Source organism: Equus quagga, chromosome 2 (assembly GCF_021613505.1).
Source record: "Equus quagga isolate Etosha38 chromosome 2, UCLA_HA_Equagga_1.0, whole genome shotgun sequence".
Classification (NCBI taxonomy): Eukaryota; Metazoa; Chordata; class Mammalia; order Perissodactyla; family Equidae; genus Equus; species Equus quagga.
In genome coordinates, this window is record NC_060268.1 from 140,830,743 (window position 1) to 140,855,425 (window position 24,683).

The 24,683-nt window shown below is 36.6% G+C and overlaps 1 protein-coding gene across 1 annotated transcript in view; it reads left to right on the forward strand.

The window, feature by feature from the left end:
* The window catches only part of PCDH15 (protocadherin related 15), an 874,042-nt gene that overhangs the window by 669,877 nt on the left and 179,482 nt on the right, over positions 1-24,683 (forward strand). Inside the window, exon 21 of the mRNA XM_046654051.1 lies at positions 24,061-24,366. Coding sequence (XP_046510007.1) covers positions 24,061-24,366 — 306 coding nt within the window. The remainder of the gene's footprint in view (positions 1-24,060; positions 24,367-24,683) is intronic.

Here is a 24,683-nt window from a genome sequence, read left to right on the forward strand (position 1 = left end):
TAGATAAGAATCAAACCGAATTAAGTAAATGGCTGAAGCCACCACCTTAAATATTATTTTTAGCTAAAGACAAAGGAAGATGTTGGAGGTGGAGGGGGAGTGGATCGTGGGAGATTACCACACAAGTACAGTAAACAAGAGTTAGGTTATTATGCAGACTTGAGTCCTTGCCTTTCACATTGATGAGAGTTTCTAGAGATAAAGTCATCCCTCCTTCCTAGTATAGAGAGGGAGACACCTTTACAGATGGAGATTTCCTTTACAATATAAATGTCTCTTAACAAAGGGTAAGTAAATTCTGCTTTTCAGAGCCTCCTTCCCGTCTGCAGTTTTAAAAGTAACCAGTCTAAAATAATCGTCATCAGAGGAGACTGAGATGTGCCACTCAGATCCCGCTTCAAGGAAGGATGTTATGTTCTAGCTTCTGCAAGTGATGCAGGCAGACATCCTTCAGCTGTCAGCCACTTCAAGGATTCCCTCAGTTGTGAGGAGATGCCTTGCCTAAGTCACAGCCTTCTTAATGTAGCCCATATTCTGACTTATGCTCGAGTGTGAAGGCCTGGCCATTTTAGCTCAGTTCAGAGTAACTCTAGTATGTGTTTCTAATTCCAGCTCTCCTTTTGGACTTGGCCAGTGTTGTTGGCCCCACAGAGTTAGATTTCTCTCTTAATCCAACTCTGCTTTTTCCTTCTGCTTTCCACACGTATTGATCCCAAAGGTACACCCCAATAAACCACTTGCAACCCATTTCTGTCTCATTGTCTGCTTCAGGGAAGCCAGCGTGCAAAGACTCTTATATACCACAGTGTTTTTCCTCATGTCATACAAGAATCAAAGATGGAAAGCTTTTTTTTTTTTTTTTTAAATCTGAGTTCAGTCTACAAAATAAATAAATAAAAGCAAGCAATATTTCTTTGGCTTGTTTTCTCACTATTTAGTTTATGATATCTCCGAAGGATTCGTTCATTGAGATTCTGAAACTCAGGACTGGAAATATTCCCTCTGGGTATCATAATTCACGATGTGGATATATAGCGAATGCAGTCTCTTTTTCACCGTCTTATTCTATCTGAACATTTTTATGAGGCGCTCCTCTGAGCCTACAGTCTTCTCTAATGGTTTTATGACTCCTCCGTATCATACTCATCCAAGTCTGCACAGACAGATTTCTGTCAAAAGCAATCAGTCTTTATGAAAGTAGCAAGAGTAATGCTTCCTCTGGGCAGACCAAATCAAAGTGGTTCAAACTTGTCATGTTGGACAGTAGCTTCGGTCTCCATTTAGATTCTTCAGACTTGAAGTTTGAAATAAGTCAGTAACTTTCTTCTTTATTATCTGCAAAGATTCTTGGTAGATAGATTATAGAGATTCAGTTTCTCAGAGTAATACATTTTATTTTAACTTCTGAATTTTATCTATTTTCTTATGCCAGACTCCAGTTCTTTTATATCACTTAGTTATATTGACTAGACTGTTCCTAATAATCAGCATAATTCTCTAGAATAAATCTCATTATTCTAGGGAAAATTTCTGCTTGAACAGGTCATATTAAAATGCCCTTCTTATTGAGAATATGTTAACAATAAAAGAATGTATGTCCAAAAGAAGTTTTCCTCCACTTTTTAAATCTCCACTTGGACTTAGTTTTCTCTTATTTAACCAGAAATACTTAAGAATGTTGCTGAAATATCTGAGTTATTTAGAAATCTGTAACTTTTAAAAATTTGCATAGTTTTCTAATATTAGGGTGAATAGTGGTACCATGTTACACCAAAATTAAAGGAAGCAAACAGACAGCACCTGGCATGATGCCTGCTGCATGGTAATCATTCTAAAATAGTTACCAACTGTTCATACGCTCATTGGCACACAGGGATGTGCTCTGAAAGTACAGTGGAAGGAAGGCAGCTGGAAAGGAAGAGAGCAACAGAATTTGAATCCAAAACTTCGGATTCAAAATGAAGTTCTACATTTTGTACATCTTAACTCCCTTCCTCTGCACATGAATGCAGTGCTAGGCAGTAAATAAGGAAAGAGAAACTATTCCTTTCAATTAATTCTATTCTCCTAATTTAAATGAATGTGTTAGACAAGACAGTAGAAAATATTATCTTCAGTTACTTCAGTGCATTGTTGGCAGAGGAATGAATATAAAGTATACTTTTTTTTTTAAAGATCGGCACCTGAGCCAATGTCTATTGCCAATCTTCTTCTTCTTTCCTTCTTCTCTGCAAAGCTCCCCAGTACATAGTTGTCTACATTCTAGTTGTAGGTCCGTCTGGTTATACTACGTGGGATGCTGCCTCAGCATGGCTAGATGAGCGGTGCTAGGTCCGTGCCCAGGTTCTGAAACCATGGGCTGCCAAAGCAGAGTGTGCAAACTTAACCAGTTGGCCACGGGGCCAGCCCCCAAAACATGCATTTTTAAGTCAACCAATTTGGTGACATCTCAGATTGAATGTAGGGGAATGAAACATAACTAAAAATTGCTAGATTTTAGGCCTAGCTCAAGGAATGACAGATGACAAAATAAAACCAATGGATCAGAATCTGTATCCTGCTCTGCCTTAGTGACTTTATCAGGGTGGGTGAATAGGATAAGATTGTGACTATGTATATAAAATGGAGAAAGCTCTTTTCATTTTATGGTTGTTATTCGGGAAACAATGTGTGCTTATATCCAGTAAGTGGATATGGATATATGGATATGGATATAAGTAAGTGGATATGGCATTATCCATAGTATTTGGGAATTAGGAGATACTTTTCTCTCATTAAATAGATACCATACCAGCCAAAGACATTTTTATTTCTTTTGCCTTAGATATGGATCTGATAATCTAATTTTGAATATTCTACAGAAAATGTAATTATGGAGAATTTCCAGAGATTCCAGCCTGGTTGTCACATTTTTTCCAGTTTCCAGTCATTATTTCCTTCCAGCACTGATACAAGCAAATCATTTGTGAGGGAACATGATGTATCAATGTAAAGCTCTGTGACAGATAAAACGACAATACTCAGGGCATAAATTATTATTGGCTGTTTAGGGAAATCCGTGGGCATCTTTATATTTACTTCAAAAAGAATATTGGATAAAATGAAAACGAGATTAGTGGAGAGGATCATAAAGACATCTGATAAGCAAAATATCACATCTTCAATAAGCATAGAGGAAACTATTTAAAAAAAAACAGTGTCAGAACTTGACAGACAAGGTAATCACAAACAAAAGAGCAATGCCTGAGCCAAGCATATTATTACATAAAATGCAATCCATGGAGATGGTATTTTTCTTACTTCATTACTTAAAAAGTGATGACTATTAACTGCAACTCCAAAGATAGCCTAAAAGAGTTATCCTATATGATAACTTGGGCGAATGTTTTAGAAAGTGATGCCACTGTAATGAGTTTTGAAGGAACAATGCTTGCATTAAAATGTTTTTTAGTGGTATATTAGCAACTTACAGAGACCTTCCTTTTGACTAGAGTATTCATTTTCAACAGGGCATATCAATCCCAAAATGGAAAGAATCAGTTCTTGAGAGGCAAGAAAAAACTTACTCTTTTTGTATGTAAAACACCGATAAACAGTATGTACATAAACAGATATGCAGTATATCTGTGGTAATAAAATTTCATACAGGTGCAATTAGGAAGAAGAAATATCTTAAAAGCCTCTTTAGGGGGGTTATAATGAAAAAAAGGTTGAGTAACACTGGAATAGAGTGTTGAAAAAATAAAACTACTGTATTCAATTCCATAAAAACTCAAAGATGTGTGTGCAATGCTTATTTTCAAACTGAACTAGAAATGCGTTTCCTTAAAGGACTCTAGATGACTTAAAATGAAATAAAAGCAAGCAAGAGAACAATAACATAAGAACCAAAATTCAGGGATAAGCAATTCTTGATATGATTGCTCACTTAATTTTCACCGAAAAAGGAAAATGTGTTACATCTCATCTAATAAAAGGAAGAAATATCAACTTTTAATAAAAGACTACAAATACTAAATGACAGTTTTAATTGCTTCATGTGATTGGGTGGCTTGGATAGGAATGATATGTAACTGTAAAAAGCAAATAGCTTCAGATGAAATTTTTGCAGAAAATTTTGAGTATCTACTACCATCAGTGCGAACAACAGGCATGGTACAGATCTGAACAAGCCAGCCTTCCCTTAAAAAGCTCTTAATTTCATGGGGGCTATAAAAAAAAGTAATAAGGAGCCAGCCCTGATGACCTGGTGGTTAAAGTTGGATGCTCTCACCACTTCGGCGCCCCGGGTTCATTTCCCCATCGAGGAAATAGGATAACTGGAAGGACTCACAACTAGGATTTACAACCATGTACTTGGGCTTTGGGGGAGGGGGATAAAAGAAGAAGATTGCCAACAGATGTTAGCTCTGGGGAAATCTTTCCCTGCAAAAAAAAACAAAGAAAAAAACAAAGTAATAAGGCCGTTGGTAAAGGAATGTACACTGAGCTTCAGGAGCATAGGAATGAGGCTTTAAACTTACTCAGATGCTTCTGAGAGAGGTGACAGGTAGGCTGAAGAATAATCAGCTTGAGAACTAGGGGGAGGGAGGATTGCATGATCAAATAAAGCAGGCATGAGCCAACATGGTTGGTTAGTTTGGCAAAATGTACTTAATTCAGGGCTAAAACAGGTTTGTCCATAGAAAAAGATGAGACTGAAGATGTTGGAGAAGTAAAAGTAAGAAGAGGTGAGAAAACAAAATATAATTCCAATACATGACTTACCACCATCACACAAAATAGTATATTACACACCAAACCCCACAATGCACAATTATAAAATGCAAAGCAATAGGGGGAAAAATATGAAAATCATAAAATGAGTCCTCCCCAGATTTTTCTGTACCCTTCTAGTACAATAGGGAATATTTGAGAAAGGGAAAAGATACCCTCACTATAGAACTATATAAAGACATTAACGAACATGAAACATTATTTTGGTTTTTTGTTATGTTAATATGAACCTGACAATAATGCTTTTCTGGAAGCATCGAAGTCCTAATCTCTGAGTGTTTACTCTTATGTGACAAATGAATATGTAAACATTTTTAGTGCAAGGCTACGTGGCTTCTTCCTAATGCTTACTTTTTAATCACCTGGAGTTAATTTACATTCTATCATTAAGAGAACTGTAGGCTATGTTGTAGCTGCTTAAACTGGCTTGCTTAATTTGATACTCTCAGTTCATTTGCATTGAATATCAGCTAACTCTAGGAAGATAGGTTTTTCCATTTGCTTGCTGTCTATCTTTGTTACTTCTCTTCCTTATTTCCATGCCTGCCCCAACTTCCCACTTCTCATACATTGTACCTTCTCTTGCCAAACAGTTCACAGATTCTTTTCCCTAGTGGTGCCTCCCATTATATAATAGATAAGTGAGCTATGACTTTTAAGACTAATATTTAATTGCACAACATACATAAATAACACTAGAAAGTGGTTTGTGCTAAGCACAAGAGGAATCAGAAGGTTAGATGGAAAGAAGAGACTTCTCAGAAAAAAGATGAGTGAAACTGGAGGTAGGTTTTGGAGAATTAGATAGGATTTAAAAACAGAGGACTATCAGGGAAGGTGAGAGAGAGCAGGGTGTGTTTCAAGGACAACGAGGATGGTAAATTATATTATTGTTTCTAATTTTTGGCTGTCTTACACTGTGAGAAGATGCTACTTCCCCACCAGCGCATTAACCTTGGTCATGTAAGGTTTGCCTTGACCAATGAAGCGGGAGTGTACGTCCAAGTTGAAGCATTAGGAGCTGTGGCTTAGTTATCTCATCTCTTTTTTTCCATCAGTCACGTAAGCAACCTCTTCTAATAGAGGCTGTTCCTTCAGCCTCCTTCCTGAAGTAAAGGCAATACAGAGCAGAGCTGCGGGGAATTCACCATGGATGCTGTGTGGGCAAGAAATAAACTTCAGTGATGGCAAACCACTGAGATTTGGAGTTGTTCAAAAGTTGACTGATAACTATAAATAAACTATTTAGACTACCACATAGAGTTTGTGTCAGAGAGTTAGTTGTGGTAGACAGGTTAGAACAAGATCACGTAGAGCCTTGAATGTTAGGATAAAATGTAATTGTGTAATTAGGAATAATTTCTTTGGCTACTGGTAGATTCAAGAAAACATTCAAGCAAGGCACCTATTGCTTGATAAAAGGAACTCTTTACTTCAGCGTTTGTTTAGCAAATATTCATTCAACACTTATGAAGAGTAAGCATTAGAAAGTCTGCTATGAGCAATGCATTTTTTTTTTTTTGTCCTCAAGTTGTGCGAAGTGTAGTGTAGGAGACAAGCAAGTAAGCAGGCAGTTATGTGACAGAGCTAAATAAAAACAGAATGACAGGAAGTCTCAGGGAAAGGACAGCTGTCTTTGCTTGGGGGAGCCAGGGAAAGAATCCCAGAGAAATATCTAAGCCCTTAAATACAGTTTGATTGAGGTTTGCTCCATGGGAGAGTGGAAAGAATTTAAGAATGCTAAAAGAGACGTGACTTTGGAGAAAAATATGGGCAGCTGTCAAACCATTTTTCTGAGAAAATGCTATTTACAGATTTCTCTGGGTAGAATTTATCTTTACAGATTTGGAAGGAAGACTTGCAGTAGTTATGACAAGTAAGGAAATGTTTAGTGTGAAATAGCTCTTATACCCTTTTCAGCTCTCACTATAATGATTTTAAGAGCCTCACAATTTACGATCAGGTCGTGATCACTCACCCATTGACGTACACATTTCTTTCCCAATCCATGATGAAATTACTTTAAAATGAAATGGGGAGTTATTGTCTCTTCTCTTCTACTTTAAAAAGAAATAAACTTTTATTTTTCAAAAATATAACTGATTTTTTTCAGGCCAGACATTGCAAACATTTCTCGTGTGGCAATATCCCGCAAAATCATCAGATGGACTTTTTCATAGAAATTCCTCTATCGTGTGTTTAATACTACCTGAATTTATGCATCAAAGGCCTTAAATATTCAGCATTTTTCCTTGTAATAATGAAAGTACTCTTTCCTTTGTGTTATTTATCGACTGATCATGTGAGTTTTCCTTATATTTTTATTCGTTGTGCTAAAAACACTGTGTGAGCAGGCTTGATGATCTTTCACAAATGAATTCTTTAATTAATACAGACACCAAAATTCTCAGAAATTCTTGACAACACAAAGTTAATGGAACCTAGTAGACTCACGATACCAGGTTAAACATGATCCTAAGGAAAATGGGATGTATAAATAAGTCAAATAAAAATAGGCTGATTTGTTCTACCAAAAAATAGTCTTTAAGAACTTTAGGACAGAACTGAGTTTTTTTTTAATAGTTTCTAAGTAGATATTGAAAACCTCAATAACAATAAACATAGCTATTTTTTATTGCTTACTTAATATGACCCAAGCAGGCTGATAAGTGTGTTCAATTGTCATGGGGGTAGTGAGTTAAATACCCATTATCACCATCATTTTAAAGATGAAGGGTGGCAACCTAGAGTGATTGACGCACCCAAGGCCGTAGAGTTAGCATGGGAAAGAGCTGGGCTTCTAACCTGGATCTTAAGGCCTTAAGAAATCCCTAGTTGGGGCTGGCCCTGTAGCAAAGTGGTTAAGTTTGCGTGCTCCACTTCGGTAGCCCAGGGTTTTGCTGCTTGGAATCCTGGGCGTGGACATGACACTGCTCGTCAGGTCATGCTGAGGTGGCATCCTACATAGCACAACGAGAGGCACTCACAACTAAAATATACAACTATGTACTGGGGATGTGGGGCGCTTTGGGGAGAAGAAGAAGAAAAGAAAAGAAAAAAGAAGATTGGCAACAGTTGTTAGCTCAGGTGCCAATCTTTAAGAAAAAAAAAGAAGTCCCTAGTTTATACATGGGTTTCCTAAATTCCTAGGGATTAAATATTTGAGTGCCAATATTTTATGAAAAACTATTCAGTCTGGTTATGTTTTTAGTGATTTGAGCTCAAGCACACTTGTTACCTTCTAGCCATTAAGCCTATTTGCCATTTTTCAATAATGAATATGAAGCATTTGTGTGGAGAGAGGAAAAATTTACCAGCATCTTGAGTTGGTAAATTGCTTCTCTCCTTTTACACTGATAATCACAGCCCTTGAAATAGCTCAGCTTCTTTAAAGAAATATAAACAACTATTATATATCTCCTCGGAGTTGGTGGATAATTAGAAAAATGTATTTCCATTAGTAGTGTCATTAAACATACGCTGCCCAACTTCTCCTCTGACCTTCCCGCTCAACAACTTTTATGGTTCCCTCTTGAAGGTGAGAAAGAGTGCACAGCCTCGCAAAATTGCCGTAAAGGACAAGCAAAAAGTAGAGCTACGCTTCCTCTCAACTTCACACCGGGCTAATTAGGTGCTACGTGGTGGTTCACACTTTTCTAATGGCTATATTTTGTTTTCGTTCTCAAAGTTCTTTGCGTGTACCTGATTTTTGTGAGAATAAACGGAAATGATTTTGTATCTCAATAATGAATCTGAATAGATATGAGCGTAAAACATATTTCAAATTGGAATTAATCATTGAAAAAATGCACAAGTGATCTACCCAGAGACTTCTCCATGGAAAAGGTGCAGATGTCAGCCCCTCCTTTGCTGTTTTATCCCAATACATTCCACCCATACAGACATGCTTTTAGATGGCTACAGAATTTGTAGCCCCCAGTGTAGGTATCCTGGTAATGACCTTCCAATTTTATTGACGGCAAAGAATGTAAACTAGACCACTCTAAAAAGATAATGAGGGGAAAAAAGGGATGAATATAATGTGTACGAAACATATTTCCTGCTTCCTTTTCAAGTGAGTGCTATAAAATGGTACTCAACAAATATTCAATAAATTTTTGTTCAATAAATGCCCTTGTCCATGATCTGGTTTCTTTTTTTTTTTTTTTTTTTTTTGAGGAAAATTAGCCCTGAGCTGACATCGTGCCCATCTTCCTCCACTTTATATGTGGGACGCCTGCCATAGCATGGCTTCTGCCAAGCAGGGCCGTGTCCGCACCCGGGATCCAAACCGGCGAATCCTGGGCAGCAGAGAAGCGGAACGTGCGAACTTAAGTGCTGTGCCACCAGGCCAGCCTCATGATTTCTTTCTTAAGTAATGATTTGATTCTCTTTAACCTACTCTAATTTTGATTTTAATGATTAAGGTTTTCCAGAATTTTTTAGGCAAATATTCAAAGTTTTGGACAGTGCGGCAGTGTTTATTTGGCTGCAAACTATCTGCGGGAAATTTCCCAGCAATATGCGTGCACAAATAAGTAGCCGCAAATCAGGCCCCATAGTAAGGTGTATATTACAAAATGTGTTAACCGTGGAGAGATGATTATTAGGTTGCAGCTATTACTATTTATCGCTTTGATGTAGTATAAGGGGAGAAGAGATGTGTGATTTTTCTTATTAACAATTTTAAATAACTTTTAATTGATTTCTAAGCAGATAAATGGTTTTATTACAGCCTCACACACTGAGCTTCTTGGCTAGATAATAAACATCATTGCAGACTTCTTGACAATACTGTTGATAATAAGGGACTTTATGTTTGCTTACCTTGTCTAACATCTACACATTCATCTATAATAGTAAATAGATGAAACTACCTTGGATAGTCAGCCCATGTCACTTAACTTAAAAGACCTTATTTGTGCTCCTCAATTAATTAGGAGATAGCAAAGAAGGAAATACCCCTGCATTTTATGAACACCCTAGTTTTTTGTCTCTGTTAAATGTGTGTCTGAGTTACCTTAAAAATTTTAGAGTATTTTCATACAGAATATCACAATCTTTTCTTCCATGAGCATCCAATACACTTCCTTTCATGGAAGCTAGGCGTTCAATGAATTAAGTTGTGGTAAATCACATCAAAATGTGTGTGTGTATGTGTATATGTGTGTACTTGAGTTTGAACATATTATTTACATTTTATACTTAAGCCGACTTAAAATTATAAAACTTTATTGATGAGAATGCCCCATCTAATGTTTATTTTCAGTCCACCTTTTGAGTATGTGTTTGGATATTTTCTCTCAACAAGTCATCCCAATGAGTAATAAAGATTGCTGTATATTTAAAAATTTCGATATATGAAGAGTTGTGAGATGCAGTCCTGTTCCAAAGGACTTATGTTTGTGGAAAAAGAGTGTAAACTAAGAGCAATACAAGGAAGCATTCGTCAAGTGTAAAATTCTGGTTCATAAAATAGCCTCTCTCTAGGGGCCAGCCTGGTGGCATAGTGGTTAAGTTTGCATGCTCTGCTTTGGCAGCCTGGGGTTCACAGGTTCAGATCACAGGCACAGACCTAGCACGGCTCCTCAAGCCACGCTGTGGCAGCATCCCACATAAAATAGAGGAAGATTGGCACAGATGTCAGTTCAGTGACAATGTTCCTCAAGCAAAAAAAAGAAAAAGAGGAAGATTGGCAACAGATATTAGCTCAGGGCCAATCTTCCTCACCAAAAAATAAATAAAATAATATAAATCTCTAAATACTAGAAATTTTCCTAGAAGAGATGGAATTGGAGTTGGGATTTGAATAATGGATGAATGGTTGGAATTTGGGAGGTGGACAAGGAATCATCATGGCAAGGTTTGGAAGAAAATGTGAAAAAGTTTATGCTAAACCCTAGGGAAATGTAGAAAGTTGATTAAACTTGAGTAGAGAGTGTACACAGGAGAGTGACTAGTAGAAGAATGCTGAAAACTTAGGCTGGAATTAAATCAGGCACAGGAGGTTGGGCTTCTTTCTATAGTTTGATCAACATGAAAGAAGGCTCTATTTCTATTACCCAGGATTTCTAAATCTGATGCACACGATATCCCCCTTGAGAACTTCGCCTTGCTCATTAAAATATTAGTGACACTTGAGAAGTTCTGAAGTAATGACACATTTAAAATTTTCTTTAATCCCAATGTCTCAACTTTATTTATTTAAACACAGACCTCTCCTTCTCTCTCTACCTTCTCTTACTTTTTTCCCTTAGAAAATATCCCAGTATCATAAGGGACATGAACTAACATTCCATGAAATGTAGTTGGTTTATCAAAGTCATAACTAAAACGCCATACTTTATTCTCTCTCCATAGTCTTTTCTATCAATTTAAAACATTTTTAAAAACAACCCCTTGGGGCTGGCCCGGCAGTGCAGCGGTTAACTTCACATGTTCCCCTTCGGCGGCCTAGGTTCGCTGGTTCGGATCCCGGGTGCAGACATGGCACCACTTGTCAAGCCATGCTGTGGTAGGCGTCCCACATATAAAGTAGAGGAAGATGGGCATGGATGTTAGCTCAGGGCCAGGCTTCCTCAGCAAAAAGAGGAGGATTGGCAGCAGATGTTAGCTCAGGGTTAATCTTCCTCTAAAAACAAACAAACAAACAAAACCCAATCCCTCATTGGCCCTGTTAAAAGCATATATTTTTCTGATTATCTTTTCTCTACCATTTATTATAGGTCCTTTTAGGAACCCCAACATAGTTGAGAGTAGGCACCATTTGTTGTATGAACCTAAGATAGTCGTTTTCAAGTGATGTGTCATGAAAAACAAAAAGTACAAAGTGGAACTATTGTGTGAAAAATATCATGGACAGACTATTAAAAGGAGGCCTTGATTCTGGCATTGCTCAGTGAAGTATAGCAGAGCTTCATATGCTATATGTCCCTCAAGATATTAGTACGGATTCTGCTAAACAAACAGCAATGAAAGACTTTTGAATAATTCATCTGGAAACTGTGGTATAAAACAGCCCTGGAGTTTGAGGATCTCAGTAACTAACATCCTATGGACCTTGAGGGTATTACATTAAGTGAAATAAGTCAGAGGGAGAAAGTCAAATACCATATGATCTCACTCATACATAGAAGATAAAAACAATGACAAACACACACATAGCAACAGAGATTGGACTGGTGGTTACCAGAGGGGAAGCGGGGAGGGAGGAGGGTGAAAGGGGTAATCAGGCGCACATGTGTGGTGATGGATTGCACTTAGGCTTTGGGTGGTGAACATGATGTAAACTACACAAGAATCGAAATATAATGATATACACCTGAAATTTATATAATGTTATAAACCAATATTACCACCACAAAAAAAAAATCACAATAATAACAAATATCCTATACCTCACCCACGCTCAAAACCAATTCAGAGATAGACACAGGATTCTGGCAGATGGGTGAAACTGACATTGGATGGAAAGAGGCTTAGTGTGAGAGCCAGATGGGTCATATAATGCTGCACTCCTCAATAAAACTCACCTGCCCACACCACTCTTCCCCTAGGGGTGAGACTGGAATTGTTTGTCTCACCCTTAGGAGAAGAGCTTATACAGCTAGAAAAGCAAATCATAAGACATCCTTGTAAATGAGGCAGATTGTTTACCCTATTCCTTCTACCAAATTCAGCAATCATGAGTGAGTGAGAGAGCAGAAACAGGACAGTTGTATTGTTAAAATGTCCTTTCTCTTGGCAAAATGAAGCATGAAAGAAGAAGTTCCCATTCAATAACCCTAAGTAAAGAGGATTTTTTAATACAGCACTTCTCTGAGCTGAAGTACGTTGGGAAGTTCCCAAGGGAAGATATGGTTAACGTAGCAGTCTGGGAAATACCAACATGAAGCAAGCACTATAGGTGGTTCATTCTGAAACTGAGGTTTGTTTTCATATTTCAGTCTCTTGTTAGAGCAAGTGTCCTCAGAAACCTGACTCAGCAGATTGCAAACATGGGTTGTTATAATCAAATTTGAAGTATTTCCCAAGTCATTCATTACCAATAGAGGTATGCATTTACATTTTTCTAATATTAGTTATGAGGTTATATCTATAATAATGCCCATTCACTTACATTTGTATATATTTTATTCAGTGAAACAGAAAAATGGCATTGCAGCTAGACTACAAAGAATTATACAATAGCTGTGGTCTATCTTATTCATGTTGTAGTTGATGATCTGTGCCATGTTTGTGAATTTCATCTCAGACATGTATAATGGTGGGAAAAGACATTCAAAACTGCTATGCTACTTCATGTATTTTATTTTATATTTGAGACACCTGAGACCTAAGGAGAAGAAGTGATATGCCAGAGTTAATGACATCAAAATATATATTTCAGTCTAGAAACACTGAAACTAATCTGCACTTCTATAATGTAGCAATCTCTTTTTGTGTATAAAGGTCAATTGCTGTCTTAACCTACATAGAGCCTTTTTGTCATTCTACTAGAATATTAAAAGTTCGCGAATATTTACTTGTTATCATACCCTTGTTTAGGTCATGATAAAATACCACTATGTACTTTTAAAAAATGCTGTTTTTCAGCATAGACCTGGAATCAGTAGTTTCACCAAGATGGTCTGAGTCCTAGATGCAATTCTAATAATTTCACAGTGTTTTTTGTGAGATTCTTTACCAAAATCTCAGAGGATGACAAAGCAAGAGATATAAACCAGAATCAAACCAACCAATAGATACATAATGAATACAACAATTTTAGGAATTCAATAGTACATAGCAGTACCAATACATTCACTGATATACATTGATATATGTAATTCATTTCTGCATTTAAATATTTAATGCATGCCTACTATGTGCCAGACACTATACTGGACACTGAACATTCAGTAAAAACAAAAACAAAAACCAAAAACTGTACTCTCATGGATAACATCATAAAAAGGGAGACAAGTATTAAACAAATAATCACACTGATAAATATGTAATTAAAATTTATTAAAAGTCGTATAACTAACAGGTGTACGGATCTATTGGCATGTAAAACAGGAGGATCTAATTTACATTTCAGGAGTCAGAGAAGACTGCTTTGAGGAAGTGATATTTAAATTGACACTTGAAAGATGAGTGAGTATTAGCCTGATAAACAATAGCAGAAGCCCTCCAGGTAGAGGTTTTTGGAGAAGTTTGGAGGTTGGAGAGGTTTGCAATATTCTGGAACACAGTGAAAGCAGAATTTAATGTGGAACTCTTTGCTTTGTTAAAGGTTTGACTATTGCCCAAGGCAATGGAAATCATTGAAGGATGTTAAGCAGAGGACTGATGTCATTACTTTCTCTTTTATAAAAGATCTCTCTGAAGAGAAATGACGGAAAGAAAATAATTAAGAAGTAATTTAGTAACATAAGCCACAGTTGATGGTGGCTCAGATCAAGGTGGTTAGGACTGAGATATTGTATAAAAGTGGAAATACCACATTATTTATAGATAGAGATTTTTCTGTAAATGCCATTATGTCTTGGACCTTGTTACTCAATACATCACAAATCTCACAGCCTGGAGCTGAGCCTCATACATAGAATTAAATAAGCTTTTCTCAAATTATTGAATGAATGACTAACTGGAGGGTAAAGGGAGGAGATCTTGGAAATACCTTCTGTATTAATCTATTAGGTTGATAGGCCATTTACTGAAATAGCGAAGATTTGAGGTGAAAAGATTTGGACACAGAAGTAATTGAGAGTTCAGTCAGGGGCCTGTTAAGCTTCTGATGCTGTGGTAGACAGAATAATAGCCCCCCGAATACATCCTACTCGTGAATATGTTACCTTATATGGCAAAAGGAACTTTGTAGATGTGATTAAGGTTCACATGGGAAGGTTAGCCTGGATTGTACAGGTGGGTCCAATGTAATCATACAAGTCCTTGAAAGTGGGAGAGGATGCCAGAAGAGTGTGTCAGAGAAATGAAATAGAAGAACAAGGAGGAGAGATTCAAAAAGTGTGAGAGGGACTTGACCCACCATCACTGGCTTTGAAGATGGAGGAAATGTGCCATGAGTCAAGGAATGTGGGTGTCTTCTAGAAGCTGGGAATGGGCCTCACATGACAACCAAAAAGGAGATGGGGATCTTAATCCTACAACCTCAAGGAACGGAATTCTGTCAACAACTCAAATGAACAAGAAAACGAATCTTCCCCTATTGTCTCCAGAAAGGAACATAGCCCCGCCTACACCTTGGTTCTATTCTGGTGAGACCTGTGTTGAACTTCTGACCTACAGAGCTCTAAATTAATAAACTTGTGTTGTGTCAACTGCTAAATTCATGGTTATGGCAGCGGTAGAAAACTAATGTAGATATGTATGAGGTATCCTAGTGAAAATATCAGTTAAGCAGCTGGAAATGTATATAACAATACATACACAACATCTACACACACATGCACACATGGACACACACACATACAGCCACATTAGTCAAATTGAATCATTCTATGAAAGTAAATCTTCCATTATATGGATGAAGAAAAACATAACTTGAAGAAGAATCACTTAAATTACTGATTATATAAATAATTGATTTTGTGATCTTAAGAATTCCCACAGAGAGAAAATGTCACTGAAATTTTCAAGACTGTCAGTGCTATGAAATAAGACATATGTATGTCACATTATTGGATTAAATTTTTCTATTTGTTCAATCAGTGATTTCAGACCAAAAAATATATTGTTTTTTTCTTTTTCAGGGGAGAGGGCAGTGTTGACATTTGTTTCTTTCTACTAAGATGACCAACTGACTCATTTGTCAATAAATTTGTCAGGCCAAATCTAGGCACAATGTAAAAGTAGAAGAAAATATGTCCACGGAAATTCTTCAACTCTTTTTACAGTATTTTCTTTTCCCCCTTCAGGCTTTCCTGTAATTCCTCTTCCATCTTTTCTCAGGTTTAAGCCTGGAGAGGTAATAACCACCCAGGGGCATTTGTGTTTTGATGAGTCAAAGGGACAAATCTTGCTGAACTGTCTGGCATTAGGATAAACAGAAGGAGCACAGTTACAAACTTGACTTTCACCTCTTGGGCTTTATAATTTCAAACAAGACACAAGCATTCAGCAGCCCCACTCCACATGCTTCACCAGTGTTTGTAAAGCTGGATATATGTCTGCATGTGTGCCGTTAAAATACGTCATGTTGCATTCCAGGCTTTGTGGATATTAAGTGATTATTGTATCCCTGGCTCATAAGGCAGTCAGGTATCTTGTTGTCCTTTCTTTCCTTAGCGACATTTTGGGGCATAATTATATAGCATGTTATGACTCCTAAAGTTTATTCCAGTTTCTTTGAAGGACAATAATGCAGAACTATTTAACACAAAGTGCACAGTATTTGATACTGAGAGGTCATAATTTATATCACAATTGAATTTTAGATAAGATTAAATCTCATACACTCCATTAGAAGAATATTCACTCAAAATTTGATTTTATTTGATGCAAAGTGATTTTATATGACTTAAAATTTTCAGTTAATGTGTTATTATTATAACATTAACAGTTCCCAATTATCATGTGGAGATTGTATTCTAATATTAAATGTCCCCTTGTGAGTGCTTTACAGTGACTGTACTTTTACTCCCATTTGGGTTTGGGAGAAGATTTAGTTTTAAATTTCAGTTCCATGCATTAATTTATTCTAACATTTCATTAATTCCACAAATATTTATCAAGGAGTATATTTGAAACATTGTATTAAGAACTGGAGCACTGAGATGTTTATTTCTTGTGCAACTCTAAGCAAGAAAATTAAATTCCATAGACAGAGGATTACTAGGAAGATGGCAGTGTAGGAGAGCTCTGAACGCCCCTCCTCCCATGGACACACCAAATTTACAACTACCCTTCGAATAATTACCCATGAGAGGGAACTGGAAACTGGATAAAAAGAACCCCCACAACGAGAGACAGTGCTGACTGAAGTGGAAGAGGCAGAAAATTCTTTCTAGAGAGGGAAAAGCCACATTCTGGGTGTTGGCCTGGTGGTGCAGTGGTTAAGTTCACACCTTCTGCATCAGCGGCCCAGGGTTCACCGGTTCAGATCCCAGGTGCAGACATGGCACTGCTTGGCAAGCCATACTGTGGTAGATGTCCCACATATAATGTGGAGGAAGATGGGCATGGATGTTAACTCAGGGCCAGTCTTTCTCAGCAAAAAGAGGAGAATTGGTGGCAGATGTTAGCTCAGGGCTAATCTTCCTCAAAAAATAAAAGAAAGAAATAAAGAAAAAGCCACATTCTGTTGTGGTGCTTCACAGCTAGGAGCAATCTTAAGCCACATAAGGGATCTGCTCCACCTTCCAACACCTGAAACAATTGTGTGCTTAGGGCTGGTTCCTCCATACTACACTCCTGAGAAAGCTGATAACAGCCTCACAGGCCACAGGACTAAAGCAGTTGTGAGCCCCTGAGCCTAGAAACCAGTCAGACTGAGGGCCTACTCATTTAAAAGCAAAATGGCAGCAGATATGTGCCATTGCAGCCAATGTTCTAGGGCTCCCCCCACCTAATAAAGTGACTAAAAGGACCATAGCAGCTGCATGCAGCTGAGGCTTATAACCAGCCAGCCACGATCACAGACACCTTTCCATGCAACTGTAGTAAGAGCAACCTTGATGCAACAGAAGGGCACATGTAGCCCACACAGGGGACATTCCTGGAACAATTGGAACTGGTGACTAGAGGTAAGCAGATTGCTGGGCCTCATAAGGCATTTCTTACATGAGGCGACTTCTCCAAGATTGGAAGATGTAGCTGATCTACTAAATACATAGATATAAGCACAGAGAACGGCAAAATGAGGAGACAAAAGAATATGTTTCAAATAAAGGAAAAGAAAAAATCTTCAGCAAAAGAACTAAACAAAGCAGAGATAATCTACCTGATAAGGAGTACAAACTAATAGTCATAAGGATGCTCACTGATCTTGGGAGAAGAATAGATGAACACTGTGAGAACTTCAAGAAGGAACTGGAAAATATAAAAAAGAACCAATCAGAACTGATGAATACAATAATGGAAATGAAAAATTCACCAGAGGGACTCAAGAGCAGAGTAGATGATACAGAAAAATGGATCAGTGAGTAGGAGGAAAGACAGACTAGAGGAAATCACCCATGTTGAACAGAAAAAAGAAAAAGAATGATGACAGTCTAAAAGACCTCTGGGACAACATCAAGAACACTAACATCTGTATTATAGGTGTCCCCGGGTAAAAGAAGGACAAAGGGGCAGAGAATCTATTTTAAGAAATGATAGCTAAAATCTTTCCTAACCTAAAGACGGAAACAGACATCCAGGTACAGGAAGCACAGAGAACACCAAGCAAGATCAACTTGAAGAGGCCCACACCAAAACACATAATTAAAATGTCAAGAATTAAAGATAAAGAGAGAACCTAAAAACTACAAAAGAAAGGCAATAAGTTACATACACAGGAAACCCCATGAGGCTTCAGCTGACTTCTCAGCAGAAACCTTACAGGCTAGAAGGGAGAGGCGTGATATATTTAAAGTGCTGAAAGGAAAAAACCTATAGTCAAGAATACTCTACCCAGCAAGGTTATCATTCAGAATGGGAAGAGAGAGAAAGAGTTTCCCAGACAAGAAAAAACAAAAAAAGCTTATCATCAATAAGCCAGGCTTTCAAGAAATGTTAAGTGGATTTATTTGAGTGAAAAAGAAAAAAACACAAATAGGAATAAGAACATTATCAAAAAAAAAAAAAAGGGCTAACCTAGTGGTTAAGTTTGGGGCACTCCTTTTGGCTGCCCGACTTCAGTTCCCAAGCACAGACCTATATCATTCATCTGTCAGTAGCCATGCTGTGGCAGTGACTCACATACAAAGAAGAAGATTGGTAACAGATGTCAACTCAGGCTGAATCTTCCTAAGCAAAAAAGAAGAAAAAACACTGTTAAAGGCAAATATATAGTAAAGGTAGCAGATCAACCACCTGTAAAGCTAATATGAAGGTCAGAGACAAAAGTACTGAAATTATTGATTTCCGTGATAAGAAGATAGCAGATACACACACACAAAAGCACAAAAGAGGTTATATATGATATCAAAAACATAAAATGTGAGGAGAGGGGAGTTAAAGAGCAGAATTTTTAGGAAGAAGTCACACTTAAGAGACCATCACCTTCAGATAGATTGCTGTTTGCGTATGTTATTGTATATGCTTACCATGTAGGTCATGGTAATTACAAACCAGAAACCCATAATAAATACACAAAAAATTAAGAGAAAGGAATCCAAACATAATAATAAAGAAAGCCATCAAACCACAAGGGAAGAGAGAAAAAGAAGAAGAAAAGTACAAAGCACTACTAAAACACCCAGAAAAAAAGTAGCAAGATGGAATTAAGTACATACTTATCAATAGCTACTTTAAATGTTAATGGACTAAATGTTCCAATCAAAAGACATAGAGTGGCTGATTGAATAAAAAGACAAGACCCATATATATGCTGCATACAAGAGACACACTTCAGACCTAAAGACACTCACAAACTGAAAGTGAAGAGATGGAAAGAGATACTCCATGCAAATGGCAAAGAAAATAAAGCTGGGGTAGCAATACATATATCAGACAAAATAGACTTTAAAACAAAACTGTAATAAGAGTCGAAGAAGGGCACTACATAATGATGAAGGGAATAATCCAACAAGAGGATGCAACACGTAAATATCTATGCATGCAACATAGCAGCAGCTAAAGATATAAAACAGTTATTAACAGACATAAAAGGAGAAATAGACAGTAACACAGTAATAGTAGGGGACTTTAACACTCCACTTACATCAATGGATACATCATCCAACAGAAGATCAATAAGGAAACATTGGCCTTAAATGACACATTAGACCAGAGGGACTTAGATCTATACAGAACATTCCATCGAAAACCCACAGAATACACATTCTTTTTGAATGCACATGGAACATGCTCCAGGATAGATCACATATTAGGCCACAAAACAAGTCTCAATAAAGTAAAAAAGATTGAAATAATACAAAGCATCTTTTCTGACCTCAGAGATATGAAACTAGAAATCAATTACAAGAAGAAAAACTGGAAAAGTCACAAATATGTGGTGATTAAAGAAAATACTATGGAACAGCTACTGGGCCAATGAAGAAATCAACGGAGAAATAAAAAACTGTCTGGAGACAAATGAAATTGAAAATTTGACACGACAAAATTTGTGGGACACCGCAAAAGTGGTACTAAAATGAAAGTTTGTAGCAATACAGGCCTACCTCAACAAACAAAAAAAATCTCAAATAAACAATCTAACAGTGAACTTAAGGGAACTAGAAAAAGCAGAACAAACAAAGCCCGAAATCAGTAGAAGGAAGGAAATAACAAAAATCGGAGTGGAAATAAGTGAAACGGAGACTGCAAACACAACAGAAAAAAAATCAATGAAACTAAAAGCTGATTCTTTGAGAAAATAAACAAAATTGACAAACCTTCAGCTACACTCACCAAGAATAAAAGAGAGAAGGTTCAAATAAAATCAGGAATGAAAGAGGAAAAATTACAATGGACACCTCAGAAACACAAAAGACTATAAGACAATACTATGAAAAGCTACACACCAACAAATTGGATAATCTAGAAGAAATGGATAAATTCTTAGAATCATACAACCTTCCAAAACTGAATCAAGAAGAAATAGAGAATTTGAATAGACCAATCAGCAGTAAGGAGATTGAAACAGTAATCAAAAACCTCCCAAAAAATAAGAGTCCAGGACCAGACAGCTTCCTAAGTGAATTCTACCTAACATTCAAAGAAGACTTAATAGCTATCTTTCTCAAGCTCTTCCAAAAAATTGAAGAGGAAGGGAAGCTTCCTAACTCATTCTATGAAGCCAACATTATCCTGAAACCCATACCAGACAAGGACAGCACAAAAAAAGAAAACTATAGGCCAACATTACTGATGCACATTAATGCAAAAATCCTCAACAAAATATTTGCAAATCTAATACTAAAATACATTAAAAAATCACACACTATGATCAAGTGAGATTTATTCCAGGGATGCAGGGATGGTTCAACATCCACAAATCAATCAATGTGATACACCACATTAACAAAATGAAGAAAAAAATCACATGGTCATCTCAATAGACACAGAGAAAGCATTTGACAAAATGCAGCATCTGTTTGTGATAAAAACTCTGGATAAAATGGATATAGAAGGAAAATAACTCAACATAATAAAGCCATATGTGACAAACCCACAGCTAATAAACTCAATGGAGAAAAACTGAAAGCTATCTTTTGAAGAACAGGAACCAGGCAAAGATGCCCACTTTTGCTACTCTTATTTCACATGGTATTGGAAGTTCTAGCCAGAGCAATCAGAGAAGAAAAAGAAATAAAAGGGGTCCACATTGGAAAGGAAGAAGTAAAACAGTCACTATTTGCAGATGATGGGATTTTATATATATAAAACCCTAAAGAATCCACCAAAAAACTAGAAGTAATCAATGAATACAGTAAACTTGCAGGATACAAAATCAATATGCAAAAATCAGTTGCATTTCTATACACTAAGAACGAAGTAACAGAAAGAGAAATTAAGAATACTATCCCATTTATAATTGCAACAAAAAGAATAAAATACATAAGAATAAATTTAACTAAAGAAGTAAAAGACCTGTACACTGAAAACTATAAAACCTTGTTGAAAGCAATGGAAAAAGACACAAAGAAATGGAAAGATATTCTGTGATCTTGGATTAGAAGAAATGACATAGTTAAAATGTCCATACTTCCTAAAACAATCTACAGATTCAAAGTTCCAACAACGTTTTTCACAGAAATAGAACAAAGAATCCTAAAATTTAGAGAATTTGAGGAATTCAAATACAATTTGAAAAATAGAGAACAACAAAAGACCCCAATTGGCCAAAGGAATCCCGAGGAAAAAGAGCAAAGCTGGAAGTATCACACTCCCTGATTTCAAAATATACTACAAAGTTATAGTAGCCAAAACAGCATGATGCTGGCACAAAAACAGACACACCAGATCAATGGAACAGATCTGAGAGCTCAGAAATAAACCCACACATCTATGGCTAGCTAATTTTCAACAAGGGAGCCAGGAACGTACAATGGAGAAAGGGAAATCTCTTCAACAAATGGTGTTGGGAAAACTGGACAGCCACATGCAAAAGAATGAAACTAGACCACTATCTTACACTATACACAAAAATTAACTCAAAATGGATTAAAGACTTGAATGTAAGACCTGCAATCATTAAACTTCTAGAAGAAAACATAGGCTCTTCAACATCAGTCTTAGCAGCATATTTTCAAGTACCGTGTCTGACTAGGCAAGGGAAACAATAGAAAAAATAAACAAAAGGAATTACATCAAACTAAAAAGCTTCTGCACAGCAAAAGACACCATCAACAAAATGAAAAGACAGCATAACAATTGGGAGAAGATATTTGCAAACCGTATATCTGATACGAGGTTAATATCCAAAATATGTAAAGAACTCATACATCTTAACAACAAAAAAAGCAACCCAATTAAAAAATGGGCATAAGATCAGAATAACCATTTTTCCAAAGAGGATATACAGATGCAACTGGCACATAAAAAGATGTCAACGTCACTAATTATTAGGGAAATGCAAATAAAAACTACAATGAGATATCACCTTCTATCCATCAGAATGTCTGCAATTAACAAGACAAGAAATGACAGGTGTTGGAGAGGATATGGAGCAAAGAGAACCCTCATACACTGCTGGGGGAATGTGAACTGGTGCAGCCACTATGGAAAACAGTATGGAGAGTCCTCAAACAATAAAGAATAGAACTACCGCATGATCCAGCTATTCCACTGCTGGGTATTTATTCAAAGACATGAAAACATGAATGCATAAAGATACATGCACCCCTATGTTCATTGCAGCATTATTCACAATAGCCAAGACTTGGAAACAACCTAACTACCCATTAAGGGATGAATGGATAGAGAAGATGCGGTATATATTCACAAAGGAATACTAATAAGCTATAAAAACAGATGAATTCTTGCCATTTGTGACAACATGCATGGACCTCGAGAGTATTATGCTAAGTGAAATAAGTCAGAAGGAGAAAGTCAAATACTGTATGACCTCACTCATAACTAGAAGATAAAACCAATAACAAACAAACACATAGATGACAGAGATTAGATTGGTGGTTACCAAAGGGGACGAGGGGAGGGAGAAGGAGAAAGGGGTGACTGGACACGTGTGTGGTGATGGATGGTAATTAGTCTCTGGGTGGTGAACATGATGTAGTCTACACAGAAGACAAAATATAATGGTGTATACCTGAAATTTATATGATGTTAAACCAATGTTACCTCAATTAAAAACTTAATTAAATTTTTTCAAAAATTCCCTAAGCCACTATTTTTTCATTTGTAAAATGGGACCAATTATATTTAGTCATAAGAACATTGTGAGGATTAAATGAGGTAATATATATAAAGTGCTTGAATAAAAAAAAATTGTAGAGGGGCCGGCCCCATGGCCAAGTGGTTAAGTTTGCGCGCTCTGCTTCGGCCGTCCAGGGTTTCACCAGTTAGGATCTTCAGCGTGTACATGGCATCGCTCATCAGGCCATTCTGAGGTGGCGTCACACATAGCATAGCCAGAAGGACCTACAACTAGAATATACAACTCTGTGCTGGGGGGCTTTAGGGAGAGGAAGAGGAAGAGAAAACAATAAGAAGAAGAAGATTGATAACATGTTAGCTCAGGTGCAAATCTTTAAAACAAACAAAAAAAACTATAGAATCTTAAGTTGTCACTTAGTAGGTTGTGTTAAATTAATTATAAATTAAATATGTTTTTTAATTTTAGAATTCAAAATCTGTGAAAGAAATAATACTGGAAAATTCAATATTTTTTAATGTAAGTTTTCTGTCATAATGTAATATTGCTGATATCAATTTGTGTTATGCCTATTTTTAATGAAGAATATTAATTAAACTATGTTTTTTTATTTTAGACTTGCATTACATTATCATTATCTTTTTAATTTTCTCTCTAGCGAAAAAAGAATATTCAGTCAGAAATATTTCAGCTGTAATTCATTAACTAGTCCCTTCTGGCAGGGCAACATAACAAAATTCAATGTGAAAAAGCATAACAAAATGTACAATATGAATTTCTTTGTTTCTAATTTCATTTAGGCAACAGATCCTGATGCTGGAATAAATGGCCAAGTGCACTACAGTTTGGGTAACTTCAATAATCTTTTTCGCATCACATCTAATGGGAGCATTTACACAGCAGTGAAGCTTAACAGAGAAGTAAGGGACTACTATGAACTTGTGGTTGTGGCCACCGATGGAGCGGTACACCCTCACCATTCAACTCTCACCCTGGCCATCAAGGTTTTGGATATTGACGATAATAGTCCTGTGTTCACCAATTCAACATATACTGTTGTCGTTGAAGAGAATCTGCCAGCTGGGACTACCTTCCTTCAAATAGAGGTGTGTGGAAGAAGCATTCATTTCATAAATTCTACATTATAAGATTAGTCATTAGGACAAGGTTGCCAGATTTAGCAAATAAAAAACAACATACCTAGTTAAATTTCAATTTCAGGTGAACTGAGTAAATTTTTAATATAAGTATCTCTTAAATACTACATATTGTATTTTATCTAACAACCCTACTTCAGTGATACACCAAAAATTAAGAGAAGGAAAGTTGCACTTGTAGGAAATTAAATAACACTTAATAGATTTTTAATTTTAAAAAGTAATGCTATATACTTATTAAAATTGACAATACAGTAGTTATAAAG